The 18,360-nt window shown below is 41.2% G+C and overlaps 1 protein-coding gene across 1 annotated transcript in view; it reads right to left on the minus strand.

Annotated features, from left to right (window-relative positions):
• The window catches only part of CRB1 (crumbs cell polarity complex component 1), a gene marked incomplete at its 5' end in the record, with an annotated part of 116,549 nt that overhangs the window by 78,635 nt on the left and 19,554 nt on the right, over positions 1-18,360 (minus strand). The window contains 3 exons of the mRNA XM_045027118.1: positions 7,990-8,172; positions 10,066-10,205; positions 14,002-14,197. Coding sequence (XP_044883053.1) covers positions 7,990-8,172; positions 10,066-10,205; positions 14,002-14,197 — 519 coding nt within the window. The remainder of the gene's footprint in view (positions 1-7,989; positions 8,173-10,065; positions 10,206-14,001; positions 14,198-18,360) is intronic.

Below are 18,360 nucleotides of genomic sequence, written 5' to 3' on the forward strand. Positions count from 1 at the left end.
TTACAGGCAGTGAGTGTCTGCCAGGCCCTGAGGGTGTCATGTATTGATGTACAATACGTGCATACACCAGTCCCGTAGTGCAGGCTGATGCTGGAGATTGACTGGTCATAGTAGCACAATTTCCTTTTTGCCCCACATGTTTTTGGGCAGAGTAATGCATGTGACATACAAAAGTGGCTACTGAGGGAACTTGGTTATTACACCCTTGAAACTAAAATGGACATGACAGCACTGTATAAATGTCTTCAGAAAAAAGAAGGGGGCTTGTAGCAGAATTTCTGCCAGTATATCATTCTAGTGTAGACAGGGCCTGACCCTCATTACCACTGAATCTCCTTTAATCTGCTCTGACTGTGTAAAGATGGGTGTTAATAAGATTAGGATGGAACAAATGAAAATTACCTTTGCCCCCACTTTAAGGCCTCTTGACACTGCCAGTGTGGTGTAAAGGGGACCTCAGAGTAAATGAGAATCAAGTCCTAATGCTGCACAATATATCTTAGATACATTGTGGTTGATCTTTACACTGTTCCTGTTCGACAGATTGCAATGGAGTCACTCCTGATTTACATTGATGTAAATGAGAGAAGAATCAGGCCTACTACATACAAACCTGAGCCATTCCAGACTATCAGATAAACAATGGAATTTGTTTTGTAGACGTAGTGGTCTCAGGTGTTAGATTTCGGACTTTTTCCTTATTCCATCTAAGTCTACCTAGGATGTATGTATGCCTGACAAGAGCATTCTCCTCTCCTTGAATTGAAGCACGATCATTTCTGGTCTGATTAAGAATCACACAGTCTTATAATGGTCCAGAATCTGGTGTGGCACGTCTACCAGGATTTTGATTCTAAGTGCGTGCCATGGCTACCATGGGGTATCTGATTCTAATTGAGAGGCCTAAGAGAGCTTGTTGAGACCTGACCTAATTTGGCCATTGAGGGGTCAGAGGCTTATGAATTTATGCAGAATTTCACTTTTCTTTCTATGACCCCCAACAACTGACAGTATTACCATCACTACAAATGTATTAGTCTTGTGGAACATGTCTGGTTACATGTTTGCTATACTCGGCCCTTATCACAAAATTGCTTACTGGCTGCTTTGCCAACCAATAGGCACCCATCACCCAGCCATGTGGAGAGCTGTCCCTTTAAGAGGCTTTGGCAAGAGCTAGTTGGAAGCCATTGTTATCATATGCAGAGGCCCATGTTACACAATCCTGATCAGTTAGAACTCAGACCTCTGTCAGACTCCTTGGCTCGGAGTGATCACTGCGCACCACAGGCCATTCTCTCATATCCTCTGAAAAGTTTGGACAGGTTCTTGCCACCATTACAACTTCCCAGGCTCTGCTAAGCCTAATAGGAAGTCAAAGTGAGCCTGGCATGATCAACCACCGAGCTGTCTGTCTAATCTCTTTGGTCTGTCTGTCTTCAGTGTTACCAACTCTTGCAAATTTATCAGACATTTTGGCTTCTACTGGAGTGTGAGAAGCTGCAGTTCACAGACAATATTCAGCCCCGCCATTGGGGACAACCCTGTTTGATTGTCCACCTTCTGAGGAAGAGCAGCCAATCAGAGCTATTGTAGGAGGCAGGCAGAGCTCTGTCCCCTCCCCTCAAAAAACAGGGGAGATTAGAGGTAGAAAAAGGGGGAGACAAAACAGCTTCATACCATTTTCACATGAGGTGACGGGGGAGGAGGGAGCAGAAAGAGTCCTGAGAGTTTAGGGTGGCTCTGTTCCCTCCTCCCTCTATCCTGTGAGAAATGTATTGACCTCTCTCTGCTCCCCCATCTTCCCTTTCCATTGTCACAACACTGGGCCTGTAAAGGGAGATGCAGTGAATACCCCCTGCAGCTGTCCTCTTTCCAGGTGTGGGATGGGGAAGAAGACCCCTGGGGTTGCAGGAGGAGCAGAGGGGTTCTGTGCGGCAAGGGACAGATTTGGGGTTAAGAGGGCAGAACTGATCAGATGGCAGAACTGATCAGACGGCAGGGTGAGTGCATAATTTATTGCTGGTCTGTGAAATGGGCAGATGTGGGACTATGTGGGAGAGGAAGAGCACAGCATGCATGAATTAGAATATTAGGGGTTGGGGAGAAGATGGAAGCTCTGCACCAGCAGGCAGCATTTTATACAAACCTGTGTCATTTGATCTTAGTTGGGTCTTGCAGCAAGAGCCAAAATCACCCTGCTGTGTAAAGTCAGGAGTGTTGGCAGCACTGTGACTGTCACACAGACATTGTGGGTTGGTAGGGAAATTTAAAAAAACAACAAAGACAAAAATCATGAGATAATCTTTTAAAAAATATCAACCTCCCCTCCCCCATCTCATGATTAGGGGGTTTTTGATGCATGATTGTTGAGCATTTGGGGTTAGCAACCTGTGTATAGTATCTTGCCCATTACTGTAGACCACAAATAATATTTATATCTGTATAATATTCAGGGCCCAATTCATCCACAGGGGCAGGAACTTTAATTTGCAGCACCTGCTTCCACAGGAGCAGCGCACTAAAATGAGGAGTTACTTCCAGGTGGCATTGCTGTTGCTGCCCTTTGCCAGGGGTTTTACAAGAGGAGAACAGCTGTAAAATCTATCCAGGGTGCCATAAGCAGCTTGCCTTGAGAGGCTGCTTGGCAGTGGTGCATTGCAGCCAGCTTAGCCTCGGTCTCATTCCTCTTCTCATCCAACCACTTGTGCTAAGCAATGAATGCACATACGACACCAGTCTGGTCACATCATTTTCTCATGTGTTGCCCTAACATATTGGGAAAAGGGCCAAGGAGATTTAAAAGGAGAAAATAGAAAATGAAAATAATTCCTGTGCCAAAAACCTCTTGGGAACTCAGTGTGCCAAAGCAAGCAACAGTGCTGGTGGCATAACTGGCAAGGTGGTTTAGTGTCAGAAAGCCACCGTAAATGGTAAAGTCCTTAATACGCAACGTTAAGTCAGTTGGCAGCAGGCGCTGGGCATAATCACAAACAGCTTGGTTAGCTCTGCTGTCACTATCCTCACTGCAGCTTACGTAGCTTTATTAATGTAAAACTGCTGGGTATTGCTGATGGTTTTCAGTGCAGTCCTGCTCTCATCGAGACTAATGGCATAATTCCTATTGATTCCAGTGGTGCAGGATCGGACTCCAGCATCACCGCTCTTGTATGTTAACCTTCCATGGGGATCAATTCAGTTTTAGAATGTGCCAGCTTGGACAAACCTAGCAAGCTCTGCAGCATTTAAGTGGTTACATTCGGGATGCACTAATCTCCAATGTATGCATTAGGCCTGGGGGGTTCATTTTTGTTACTATCTAGTGTAACAAGTCACTAGCAAATCAATAGTGTGTCCCCGTGTACAAAGCTGGTTTTGCTGAAATGTCAGTAAACATTTAATTAAATGTTTCCATGAATGGAAGTGAAAAGTTTAATCTTTCAGCCAACAGCATTCTTCAAACACATGTAGTACTAAGCCATACAGTCCACACATGTCTCCAAGCCAGCACATTAGCAGCTACAGTGGTGAAACCCATATGTAAATGGCTGTGCATCTAGGCCCCAACTGAGCAAGTTACTTAAGTAGATGCCTAATTTAACACTACTCACTTAATTAATTAGTTATGCATGTGCTAAAGTACCTTGCTGAATCAAGGCCATAAAGTATAAATTTTAGTACAATAATTGTCTTCAGACAAAGTTTGCAAATTACAAATATATTTTATCTTAAATAAAAAGAAAACCCAAACTATTAAAAGTACCTTTTGGATACAGACACTATAGTCAGAGACAGCATCCACATTCTAAGGGTCTGAGCCTACAAAGTGCTGAGTACCTCTTGAAATCTGAGCATCCTCAATGTCTATTGGCTTAAAAGAGAGCTGATGATCTCAGCACTTTGTATGAGCTACTTGGCACCTTGCAGCCTCTTTGGGGGGCCTTGCTCCTCCCTAGGGCCTTAAGCTTCTATTTTCAATCACTTTCAACTCCCTCAAAAAATCCTCCTTGGGGATTAAATTCCCCAGATTTCTTTTTAGCTGAGAAGCAAATCTTTTTGGTGCATTTTAGATTCAGATCTGTTTAGCTGGCTTCGAGTCATCCAAATATGGGGGGGGGGGGCGGGGAAGGGATTTTTCTCCTCTCTAACTCTTGGAGTAGGAGTGTCCATACACAAAATTTTAATTGTACAATTGAGACCCATTTCACCCAACCAACCACCATCAAAAAGTCAATACGGACAGAGACTGTTTCTTTCTTTACCTCCCCCCCAGATGTCCTGAGGCCTAAGATGGGCAATATTCTGCCCTGCAGTAAGTTCATTATCTTTTGACCCATTGGGCTAGAAAATGGGATTTCATACCTTCAAACAGGAGAGATTCTCAGTTTTCCACTGAGTTACAGCACTTACTTTTAACCTTATACATCTAGCTACGGTATTTCAAAGGTATATATCGGAAGTGTTTACAAAATCAGTGCCTGATCCAAAGGCCATTGAAGTCAATGGAAAGACTCCCATTGACTTCATTTTAGATCAGACCCTTAGGTAGTCTCACCAAACATATGGTGCTATTTCTCTCTGCTTCCCCACGGACAGTAGAGTACGACTATAAATGTTCACTGCTGTGTGCATGACTTATTGCAGCAAGGGATGGTGAAACTGTGCCCCAATAGAAGAATGGGGACCAAATCTCTGTCTGGGGTAAATCAGTGTAGCTCTGTTGAAGTTATTCCAATTTACTCCACCTCATGATTGACCCTAGCAGCTAGTCCCATGTAGTCAATGGCAAAATTTGGCTCTATTGTGTGTTGTGGGGTTTTTTGGCTGTTTGAATTCACAAGTTTAATTTACATTCTGCTAAAATAAAATGGGTATAATAAAATGTACAAGATTATTTATTAAAGAGAACAAGCTTTGTTCTACTAATCCTTTGCTTTGATAACAATCTGTGGCTGCAAACAGTGTACTTAAACATACATGGATCTTTAGGTGTTAAGGTCAGAAGAACTCAAGATCTTCCGCTCCAAAACCACAGACCTTTAACAAGCAAGCCAAAGCAACTTAGCTTAGCCAGTTAATGGAACTGAGAAGTAGACAACAGTGTCTGACATTCCACACAGTAGCGGGCAGTTCTACATATATTTATATACACATACACAAACCAGCAGCCAATACGTTGCTGAGTGTGAACTTCATTTTGGATTTATCTCCAGACTGAGCAGTGCAACTGCTACAGACCTTGATCAGCCTCCATCTTCCTTAATTCCCACAGAACAGAGTGATTTATTATTTGAAAGCCTGGATACCTGGCTCTAATTGGAGAAATAACTTACCACCACCAGAAGTGAATGTTTCCATTCCAGTCTCATGGAGATTTTAGCATCAGCATTTTTGACATACTAAGCAGCTGAGGCAGATTTTGAGTACATTCGTTTTCAGAATGTAGATGCTGCCTCTGACTATAGTGTCTGTGGGTATGTACACGCACTTATAAAAAACTGGGGTCTACTGAAAGGAATTGGGACGGTTACTAGCACTGCACCTAAGGGCACCACATTCATCAGCACTAACTCAGATTTTATTCCTTAGCAAATCAGTCTCACTGCATTATCTCTAACTCCAGCAGACAGTTTTCTCTAGTTGTTAGAGCAAAGCACTGGATGCCCAGGGAACAGCTGTCTCACTGTGTGACTTGGAGCAAGACACTTGACCTCCTTGTACCTTGGCCAGGCCAGCTAGGAAAGTGACTAAAAGTTGGACCACTTTGAGAACCAGATGCTGCAGCTGAACTGTCCTGAGTAACGAGAATAAACCTGTTTTGCCACGGCCTCGCACAACATGTGGCTGCTGAATGGTTCTTCAGCAGCAGCTTCGGCAACTATTCTTATGACACATACCTGCTTCCTGTGTCTAGCTAGTCACATATCACACTGAGTGCAAAGAGTGATGCTGTTCATTCTGACTTGCTTTTTTGCCCCCATGGTACAGTCTACAGGGTGGCTACATAAATATAAACAAGGACTTTCAAAAACAGGGTCTATGCTCCTAAATTCATACACAGTCAATGGGCGGTGCTGGGTGCTCAGCACTTTTGAAAAATCAATGTTGGTGCCTAAATATGGATTTAGGATCCTAATTATTAAAAATATGTTGTATTCCATGTGCCCATATTGCATATACTCACATAGGATTTATACAGCTGTGCAATAGATTTAGGATTTGCTCAAGGCTTTTGTAGGGTAGAGAGTATCTGCCAAGCCCTAATTTCATCTAGCCACAGAGCAGATAGCACAGCTATTATTATTTATTGTTAATAAACATTCACATAATGCCAAACTTTACAGAGAATACAAAATACACTGTCCCATCCCTAGAGAGTTTCTGATGTAAGGGCTGGATTCTTCTTCATCCTGAGCAGTATCTGACCCTGAAAGTAGTCCCATTGACATTTGTGGGACTACCCGGGGGGTAAGAGTGAGTAAGGTTGGCAAAATCAGAGCCTCAATCAGGCAAATCTGACACATGAAGGTGGAAGAGAGTGGTAGGGAAAGGAGGGATGAAGGTGAAACCAGAGAACAATAATGGTAGCCATATTGAACAGCATGTGAATTTTTAAAGTAGGCTAATAGGGGAGGAACAGAGAGCTGAGGGATGCAAGGTGGGGATGGATGTAAGGTGAGAGAGGAGGGATTTGGAGAAGAGTGGTGGTGCTGACTATACAGGGGGAGAGATGGATGCCTCAGACAGAACAAAGTGCAATGGCAATACCTGGTGACGGGATAGGGAAGGATAGTTAAGGGGAAAGAATGGAGCAGAATCATTTAGAGTCCCATGGCCACTCTGTGGAAATTCATCCAAAATCCAGAGAGACAGACAGAGGGAGAGAATTGCAGAAGAAAAATCATTTTCTGTACCTGCTGAGTCAGAGAGGTCAGTCGTGCTACCCACTGGAGGACACAGCAGATTTTATAAACCACTCAGGAGGTGAACGGAATGTCAAATTGAAGACAGGTAAAATTTATCCCTTCTATTTTTAAAGACTCATTCTTTTTTCTTGGGGACTAGGAGAGTGGAGTTGACAGGGCCAGACTGTAGATCCAGAGCCTTACACTACTGGGCTTTTTAAAAGGATTAATACATTAGATAACTGAACATGAAACTCAGGACTGACCTACCTTTCTATTATAGAATTATAATTATCGCAAAAAGATTTTTGTTAGACATACAAACTCCTTTGAAGTTAATTTTCATTTAAGATGTTGAAGCTCACCAGTGCCTTACATGACAGATGTATCAACGAAGTTGCATTTGGGTCATTGTGAGGAGGGTTACCACCAATACCTAGATTCCACAATATGGAGTGCATTAGGATTGCAGAGATTGAGAGAGAAATTGTAAACTTGTCAAGTAGAATTCTTACTTCATTTCTGATTTATAAATATGTGTCATCATTGTTAATACTCATTGCCCATTGTGGAATGTTATAAATGTGCACAATGATTCTCAAACAGATGAGAAAAGAAGTCCCTACCAAAAGGAATTTTTAGTAAAATTCAAACAAATGCAATAAGAGCAACAGTGTTCCAAGCACAAAAATGCAGAGGGCACAAAGTCTCTCTTTCTGTCTCCTTGCTCAGGGATTGGTTTGGGTGTCAAGTTTAGCAACTCCTGGTAACTTGCTACCCTCACAACTCCTTTTTAAATAAATTAGTAGTCCCTCGGTAATTACCCATTCATTTAAATTAAGTAGCCTGTTGCTTTTCTTAAGTAGCTTTGTTACTGAAGTGTGTGGCAGTTGTTTTTTATTTTTTTATTTTTTTTTATTTGTAGACTTGGGAGCCTTGCCCTCAATATTTCTGCTAAAAATACATATTTACTATGACCACAAGGGGGACCCTTTGCACTATGTCACCTATATAACATGTAACTATATTTAAGCCATAGGATACTGTAACAGATTATATCGTTGGTTTTTCCCAACAGGCTTACCTGTGAATCCTGGCCGACAATTACACACATAACCCGATGCTCCGTTGTAGCTGAAATCTGCTGGCAGTTCTAGAATACGTCCATACCAGGTTGTCCAGGACCGCTCCACACATTCACTCTCATAGAAGCACGGATTACTGCTGCATTCATTTACATCAATCTCACAATGGGAACCTGCATACCCTGTGGAACGGAAATCAGATGTCTGACTCAGTCTTGAAAAACATGAGTCTCCCTGGATAAGTAAGCCACTTAAGATGTGTTGTAAAAAGTTTCAGTTCTCCAGGAGAAAAGATTGCTTCCAAGATTGTAGTCTCATAACAAATACCTAAAAGAATATAATGCCTCCTTTATTTTCCCTTAATTCCACAACAAGAATGTGTCATTGTCAAACAATCTCCATGGCCAGTGTGACAGCAGAGAGTAGTCAGAACCAATATTCTGGATTTGAAAATATTGAGCTCCATAAACTATGGATAAATCTGGATACAAACTTTACAATGTGTCAAACTGGAACCCTGGATCTGAATACCCTATGAGGTTCAAAAGGTGCAGTTAAGCCTTTTTATGTTTTCTGTTTTAACTGTTTTCTTTCTGCTGCTGTTTTATGGTTCCAAAAAACCACAGCAACAGGTGCTAACTAGAAGCAGGAAGTACTGGTAAACTAAGGAGAAAGAGATGATTCTTATAACATTTTTTGCCAAGTTTTGCAAACCCAAAAGGTTATAAATGTTTACAATAAGCATTCACACTTTGAGGTGATTAGCTTCCAGCAAAACTTTAAGTGTTGTCCATTACTATTCCAAGCTTTTCTCAGTTTTTACGTGCCTGTTTGTTCAGTTAGTATTCTTTGCCCAAGAGGAGCCTTACTTGGAAGCAGCTGGCCTTTTCCAACCATTGCTTTTTTCTGTTTTATTGGTTCAGGTTTTCCAAATACATCATTTACATCTTGGCAATAAGCAAGTAGCAGTTGCAGCTGGACTAGAACAAAACCACTCAGTTCTAAAGCTCTCAAGGAAGGGAGAAAAGTAAGAACCCTCAGCTTTACCTCAATGCCAGTTCAATTGTACACACATTTCAAAAATAGCAGGGTATATAAAAGAAGGATGGTAGTTGTGTGATTAAGGCAAAGGACTGGGAATCAGGAAACATTCTTGGCTTGACTGCAAGCTTCACAGGAGTGTATAGAGGCCAAATAAACTAATGTTTGTAAAGTGATTTTAGCTTCTTGAATGGAAGGTGCTATAGAATTGCAAAGACTTGTTATTCCTGAGATTTCTCCATAATCCTAAGAATTCTGTCAAATCAATGCATTTCTAATGCAACAATCACCTTATTATCTGAGCTCCCGCTACACTATAGTAAGCAGGAAAACAATCTACCAACATACAAACTAACCACAATGAATCTCTCTGGAAACTATAGTGTCTGCATCCTATCCAGGGATGCAGGAGCGTTTTCTCAAACAACTGTCTCTGAAGCAGTTCCTCGGTTTAGCGGGACATGGCTGCATGAAGGGGCACAAGACTCTGAAACTGCACCTTGTGTTCTGACCCTTGTTCTAACTTGTAAGGACCTGCACTCAGACGGCCACAGGAGGTTGGTTTCCAAAATCCACTTATAGCTCAAGTTATTTCCAGATGGAGCGTTCAACATGTTGTGTGGGAGCACCAGGGTTCTCATTTCAATCGAAAAGTCCATTTGTGAAGACTAAAAACCTGGCAGCAGCAGCAAGAGTTCCCAAGTCCCATGTACTGATCAATTAAGCATGTGATTGGGAAGTAAATCCCAGATTGTAGTTCCAACTGTGCTAATGACTTGACTTAATAATACTTTGTATTTTGTTCATTTTGACCTCATATGGGGTCACTTGTCCTCAGCTGGGGTAAACTGTCAGAGTTCCATTGAAGCCAATGGAGCTATACTAAGGTTCTGTCCCATGAACCCTTTCCAAGGCTGGTAACATACAATATTTTTAAATGTATGTAGGTACGTGTTTTCTTGTAGCTGTAGAGTAGTGTGGACATTTCTACTTTAAAGGGAAGGAGAATGCTTGTAAGGGAATGCAGAGCTTACCTGGCCAACAGTGGCATGTATAATTCTCAGCGCTGTCCTCACAGGTAGCATTATTGTGGCATGGTTGGGACTGGCATAAGGGAATTAAGATTTCACAGTGCAGGCCCATAAATCCACTACTGGTACAGTTGCAGCTATACCTACAATACAAAAGGCTGACACTAAGTCCAACCAGAAGTCATTATGATGACTCATATATATCTTTGGACTGAAGTGCTTTTACACTGGAAACATTTTGTATAGCATCCTGTGCTGAGATGACCCATTTAAAATGAAAACTCTTTTTTAAAGTTGAAAGATCAGGGCAGGGATTGTGCCTCCTCTTGTGTTTGTACCTAGCACATTGTGGGCACCATGAGAAATAAATAATAATAGTACTTATTATTATGTAAAAGCACAGTGCCTTGCAAGCCTAACTGACACACTCATAACACTTTCAACTAGGGTTGTTTTCCCAGCCTTGGGTCTTCTGGCTAAGGACCTAGACTTGGATTCAGGAGATCTGCGTTCAATCCCTGGATTTACCACAGACTTCCTGTGTAACCTTGGGCAAGTCTTGGTGCCTCAGTTCCCCATTTATAAAATGTAGCTAATAATACTTCCTTTCTTATACTGACCTATGTCTGCCTGGTCTATTTAAGCTGTAAGCTCTTCAGGACAGGGACCGCTTCTTACAATGTGTAGAGCTAGCACAATGAGATCTCTGTGAGATATTGTAAGAGAAATAATACTAATATCTCTTTAACTTAGCAGCAATGCTATTGTTTTCCCTTCAGAAATAAAGTAGCTTGGGCATGAAGATGAGATATGAATATGTGCAGTAGTGAACTATCGGCAGGCAATCAATAGTGCCTGCTTTTTAATCCATTGTGCTGATTTCAGAAATGCCAACTATGCACATTACACACACTATCTTGTAATCGCACCACGATATGTCATACCTCATGTTTCTGGCATGATCCAAGTAAACACCTAATGCAACACATGCCATACAAAAAGACAGGCCTCTGCAAAATGGCTGAGTTATAATATGCTTGTTGGGGTGATTTGCATTTCATCTTTATCTAGTAAGAACAGGGGATCTGTGTATGTCATCAGAAAGTAAATTAATTCAGCTACTATATTATATTTCCTTTATTTTGAAAAAAAATCCATTGGCTTTTGTGCAATTAAAACCATGAAGACTTCTGACTGAACATGACATCTCTAGCCGTGAGATAAAAAGACTACACTTGTTTTGTGATGTCAGGGTTTAACTCCAAAGCCTTATTCTGGAGAAGCAAGTAATGCTGTTGAACACCAGAGCATAATGTGATATGTCTACTGTAGTATTAACATTCTACAGTATTTCTTTGGATGGTAGGCAAAAAATTCACAATGGGGAAAATTCATTCGTAGCATGTGTGTAACACCGGTAAAACAAATGGGTATGTAGACTTAGACCACGGATGAATTTGGTCCAGTGTGTATGGAATTTGGGAAGTAAAATGTGGGGAGAAGGACTTCTCTGATCAACTACATAATTTTCAGCCTGAGAGGAACTCTTAAAAGTATTCTCAGAACAGAAAAATGTCATTTCTTTTGTTAGTTTTTCATATGTTTCCTTGATACATTTTCTGGTTGGTGAAGATCTGTATTTGGAGAAGGGATTTATCCCCCTTTAGCCTATCCTCTCCCTTGACCCAGAAATGAAGTCTCAGTGAATTTTCAAATAGCATTGCTGGCACTGCCAAATCTGCATATGTATCCATTTCTCATGTACACTCAATTATTACACATTGCAATGGTTTGCTAGGGGATCCTTGAGGTTAACTTGTATAGAGGATTTGGTTTGCATAATTAATAAAAGAAGGGCAGGGTGGGTAGAAAGCCCACTGAGGCTCTAAATTTCCTACCCATACCTCCTAGTGCCGAGGGCTGTGATTTCATTGGTGTATGCGTCTAAGAGAAATCCCCGTGTTCCCTTAAACAGGTCACCAGACCGATTTTTCTGGGGGCACCTTACTTCAGATCTCACAATGTGCAAAATAGATACTTGTCCAGAGCAGTGCTTGTTTTAGGCCTGACCCAAATCCGTCTGAAAGTATTTCCATTGGTTTCAGTGGGCTTTGGATCAGGTCCTTTGAGCACACACAACTATACTTTATGTGTGCACATATTGGTATTTTGTGGATGCAGGTTAGGTACCAGTGTAAATCAGCAGACACTCTACTGATGTCAATGTAAAATGTAAAACTTGTTTCAGAAGAGGGTTGGGCCCAGTGTGTCAAATTCTTCCCTATGTTACACCCATGTAACCTCATTGAAGGCAATAGGGCTTCAAGACTGAAGATGAGGGAAGAATTTGGCCTAGTGTTTGAATAAATAGCTCATAATGCTAAATCTGTGACTTCACAGTCATGTTCATAGCGGTAGATTGTCCCATCAAAGGATTATAACTTCACTGCAGGATGAGGTAGAAAGGAGAAATGAGGATGTGAAGAATAGAAGCTTTCTTCTGACTCAAACATCTTAATAAGAGGAGGGATGGCAGAAAAGGACTGGCTAACTATCTTTGTATTTCAAATTTGCTCTGCTGTCCAAGCCCCTTTTTAATGTAATTAGTGTGCAGATCCTTTTTCATTATGATTACCAAATTGACCTCCAGAAACATTGCAGTATAATCAGTCACTTCAAAGCATTCCTACATGTGCCACAGTTTTGGTCTCCAGTAGGTAAATGAATGTGATCTGGTCTGGCTAGAATAAGCATTATTACCGCTCACAATATGTATGTGTCTTCAAAAGGTCTCAGGCTTTCTAAATGACTCTGCCAAGCAGGCGTCAGATGCAAGGTGACCTCTTTCTCTCACTCCACTATGCTTGAACTGCACTGGAAAATCGAGAATTGCTTTGCATTGCTCAGAGTCATTCAGTTCTACAGAAAGGGAATTCTACAAGGTTAGTGTAATGTTGCAATATGGTGCAAAAGTTCATTGCTGGAACATGATCTTTATCCTCTTGTGAATTGAAGTCAAGCCCAGGCTCTTAATGACCTGGCTTTTCTGATGGATTTCTTTATAACTGGTACCTTCAAAATAGCCCCTTAAGAACTGGAATTCACACAGTAGGGAGGAATTACCTAGCTGAACTAACTGGTCATTTCCAGCCTAACTTCTATAATATAGATTTTATATTTGCATAGTTTCCCCTCTTTTGGAATTACATGTACAGTATGTAATGCTATCATCAAAGAGCCGAGACCTGGTTTTTGGCCTGCCTGGGTTGCACTTGGATCTCCTTGTAGGATCACTTAATTTCGGCAAAAGGAACTTGCTTGTAAGTCCTGACCCTTTCCCTTCTTTTTTTCCTGTCCTTTATCTACGCAGATTGTAGGCGCTTTGGGTCAGGGATCTGTTGCCTTATATATCTGTAAAATGTCTTGCACATTTCCTAGTGATGTCTATTACTATGGTTACTATTACCCTGTCTTTCACTTTTCTTTAATGTTTCTATTCTTTCAAAGTGGACAGCTGAACAATGCCAACATGTTATATTTTGTACACTTCCTCATCTTGATTAAGAAACTGAAGTTTTGGCAGATTAATATGATTTTCAAGATTTGTTTTATCAAAATGGTTCAGAATTCATCTTTAAATAATAGTTGTGCAGAGTTGACTAAAGAGCACTTTGTAAAGTTACAAATGTGAGGAGTTTACCTAGCAAATCAGTCTTTGCAGCAGACTCCCATTGGTTTACCAGCTCTGGGCCCAATCTTGCATTTCTTAATGCCCCCAAACTTGCTCTTAAGTCAGTGCAGGATTGGGTCCTCTTTTAGTAAATGAAATCAACAATTTGACAACTCAGCTAACCAGATGTTATTTCAACCTATTAGTGTTCAAGTTAAAGAGCATCGATCCTTCTTGTGAATAAGTTACCCTATATCTAGGATACATACCGATTGACATCATCTATACACTGCCCTCCATTGAGGCATGGCTGACTGGCACACTCATCAATGTTGATTTCACAGAGTTCACCTAGGAATCCAAGTGCACAGGAACAGAAATAGCTACCCAAAGTATCATGACAGGTTGCACCATTTAGACAAGGCTGTGACAAACACTCGTCAATTTCCAGCTCACAGTTTATACCTTTAAAAAAAAAAGTTTAGCAAAGTGTTAATTCTTCAGGTTTTCTCTGGGAACACTTTAAATGTCATATTTATGTAAGCTTTCTTCAAGCAGGTATCTCTTTTAGAAAATAATTTACCTCTTCAGTAGGGATTGCAAGATTACATTTTTGCAGATTTGGGGGAATTTACAGAAGAGAACAGAACAGAACAGCTTTCATTCACAAGGAATACGGTAATTACAATCACATCTAATTATCTAAGTATTCACATGGAAACTAAACCCTTTAATTTTCACATTACTTACACCATGTTACAACTAAATTTGTATTTAATAGCATCTGTGAGGAACTAGTCACTTAAAGGGACTCTGTCAATATTGGTAGGCCTTACGGTTAGTTGAATTAATAGGAAGATTGTCTCATTGCATTGGTCTTTGCCCTTTTCAATTCATAAATATGCTAGAGTGTGAGATATCTTGTTGACAACAGAAGGGCTGTTACAATACAGTATTGTAACAGCCCCTCTGGGATGTTCTGTAAAGTTATCTCAACTCTGAATTATGTTTACCCATATTCAAGATACCATGCAGGTTAAAAAAAAGCACCTCTTTTATCCATTCCAAGGGATGCTGGTATTATTTGCTAAGTAATGTTTTTCTTTTGAGCAGGAAATTCTTCTAATACCATTTTTAGCACCATTGCTTTCTTGTTAGCTAAATGGAGGGCAGGAGATTCCACTGAAAACTTTGATTATGCCATCCAAATTTTGCAACTCACGTTTATTCACTGGAGATATTGTAGCTGGCAGAACACTTGCAGTTGGCAGGTTAAAACCATCAGAAAAAAATAATATTTATTATTTAAAAAAATTAAATTAGAAGTGCATAAAAATAAGAAAATTGGCACCCAGAGCAACATCTACAAAGTGTTCCCCTTGTTTGGCTTTGCAGAAAAATGAAATGCTTCCTTGCTCCTAACAGTAATTCAGAGAAAGCATATGTTTTTGCAGGGGGTGAGGAAGGTCAAAGTTAAAATCCAATTTGTTGTCTTGCTTGGTCTTCTTCAGAATCCAGCTTTCATGGTCAAGACCTGTGTTATTAATTCTAACATAGTAACAGACTTCATTCCACATGAGAAATAAAATGTGCTTAGGGAACCTTGTTCTAACACACAACATGGTTTTACTTGTGGTATAGATATGTCTTTTAAGATCTGTTAAATCAGACTGTGGAATCTTCACGTAAAAATTAGGGCTCCTCCTCACATTTTTCAGGTACATAAAAAAACCAACAACCTTGGGGCAGATATTCAGCTAGTGCAAATCAGAACTATGACAATTTACACCAGATAAGGATCCAGCCCATTTATTTTCAAATTACAAACTTTGCCTGTTTTAGTACTTGAAGTCTGCTCCTGCTCCCAGCTGAACCAACATAACTGTTACTGTTACCTTGTCATTCTCCCTTCCTCAATGCTTGTTTGATCCACCTCCCTTGTCATATGATGTGACTGTATGCTCTTTGTCTTTTTGTATTAATTGTGGGTACAGTGACTAGCACAGTGGGGTCCTGATTAAGACGTCTGGGTGGCACCACAACCCAATAATAACAATATTGAAGTCTAAACTGAAGACTAAACTTGTATTAATTTCAGTAGGAACAGGATTGGGCTTGTAGGCCCTGATTCTGAACCACTAAAGTTATTGGGAGTTTTGTGCCTTTGACTTCAGTAGTAGCAGGATCAGACCCTTAATGTATAGGATCAACTACCTATCTATAATTCCAAAGTTCCCTCTCGTGCTGCTTGTGTGCACTGCTCATCTGTTGAAAACTGAAGCCAATGGGGGTTTTGTTGCTTGAGAATTGAGGCTGGGATTCACAAAGGGGCCTTAGGAGACTTAAGTGCCCAACTCCCTTTGGCATTCAGTGGGAGTTGGTATTTGGTGTCACCCAATACGTTAGAGTTCTAGAAGGGGGCAGGTAGAGCATAAGGACTCAAGAGCAGAGACCATGTTCCATCCTCACTGACCCCTGGGAGCATGTTGCTTACATCTTGATTTAATGCTGCTGGCCTCACCTTCTTTGGTCAGGGCTAGATTGTGACCTGGATGCCTGCATGGCACCTTGGAGGGAGATGCAGTGTGTGGGGGGGAATAAGAATCCTCGTGGGAACTCCTCAGCAGCATACACCAGCGTGGCACTTACATCACCCTTGGAGAGGGCGTGCTGTGCTCCACCTTCCACACTTGCCCCTCCCTCGCCCTGCTCCCTTTCAGGCAGCCAATGTCAGTAGAGGCATTAGGATGAAGTGTGGTCTCTGCTCTTCAGCCATACTATGGCTCCTCTGCATGAGGTGCAGCCTAGGGCTCTCTTCCCCATTACCTACTTATGCAGGGGCTTGAATTTAAAACAACAGCCTGGGGTAAAACAAAACTCTTGTTTGCTCATCAGTGACTGGAGTTCCTTTTGTCTTTCATTTGCCTCTTCAGTCCTGTTTTGTGGCAATGCTAAGATACAGAGGGGGCAGACATCTGGATTTGAGCTATTGCTCACCCTCATAAATTGCTGTGGCTCTGCTCTCAGCCAGCTGATGGTGAGTTCATCCTTCTCGTTTCGGTTCTGTTCCCTGATGCACAGTGCTCTGACCTTGTCTGCACTGAGGATTTCAGGGAAATCACCTACTCATGCTCAACTACTGTTGCGACTTTGCTGGTGCTAGCAAGGGTAGGAGCTCTAAGTGAGTTTTGGTGACATAGGGATGATAACCCCAGCAGCCTTTCTACTCCAGTGCTCCCACCCTTGCTAGGACCAGGACTAGAGCAATAGAAGGAGATTTCCCTCAGAATGGTCCCAGCCTTTGAGTTTCCATGTGCAATATTCTGCTTGCTGAGAATTAGACTTCGTTGACTTTTGTTTTTACTGAACTTTGAACTCGTGCTGAATTTGACTAACCTCAATGCCTGGTTAAACCTAAGTTTCACCACAAATATTTTTACAAAACAAATAGATTCCTTTTATTCAGGTCCATTTTAAAATCACCTTTGACTCAATAGCTAGGGGTAGTAGTAATGACTAGGGGTTTGGTAGCACCTACTCAAGGATCTTGAAATGCCGCCTCAGCCTGATCCTCCCTATTAAAGTCAATATAAGCAGGAATGCAACCTATCAGCCTGAATGACTCAAGTTTTACCCAGGGTCACACCAAAAGTTCATGACACTGCCCAGAACAGAAGCCAGGCCTGTGTTGCTATGACAAAACTCTGTTTTATAGCCTCTGCAAACATCATGCAAATACTGCCCATGGAATCCTAATTCCCTCCACAAATCTACTTTCTGCTTTTTGTTCTTTAGTTCCAGAAGGGCTGTATGCTTCATTTTAGCTATGATAGGTGTTGTCTGCACTCATCTTGCTGGAAGCAGCAGTGACAATAGTGCAGTGCTCTGACCTTCAGCTGCTTATCTCCTTGCCATTTGCTCACAGACAAAATAGCAGTGTCTCTGTACTGTATTCAAATTTGTGGCATTTGAGAGTGCCACAGACAGGCACATACAATATGAATCAAATCACTTGCAGCAAGTATCCTGCTTGTAATTATCAACCCTAACAGCATGTCTTATATCATGACTTTAGAGCTCATTAATATTTCTTATATGATGGGAAACTCCCACTGGAAAAAAATTGTTGCTAGAGATATGATTCTGAAAAGGATCATAATGTTACAGTGCAGCCAGGCACAGAGGGAAAAAATTAATGTAGGGTCAGGAGATGGCAACATTTGCAATATAAAGACAATGAATTATCACACATTATTTTTTGTGTGTGCTAAGGGGTAATTCAGACATTTTGAAGGCTTGATTAGAGAACCAAAAATAGTCCTTAGACAAATGATCTGTTTTTCATAGTCCCCTGTTTGCCAAGATAGCTTTGAAAAGCTTTCTATAAGCTTTCTATAGCCTCCATCAATGGTCAGATTTAAAACCAGGTTGTAGAACATACAAAATTCCAGATCTGAACATACACCAACCTTGGGAAAGTTTGTTTCCAGACTCATGCCCAGGTCTGCCGAAAGAATCAATGAAATACATAGCATCAGCACCACTTAGGTCTACACTGCAGAGTTTTGTCACCAAAAGGCAGCTTTTGGCAATGAAACAGTGGAGGTGGACACAGTGCGATGCCACTT

The sequence above is a fragment of the Mauremys mutica genome, chromosome 8 (assembly GCF_020497125.1).
Source record: "Mauremys mutica isolate MM-2020 ecotype Southern chromosome 8, ASM2049712v1, whole genome shotgun sequence".
Taxonomy (NCBI): Eukaryota; Metazoa; Chordata; order Testudines; family Geoemydidae; genus Mauremys; species Mauremys mutica.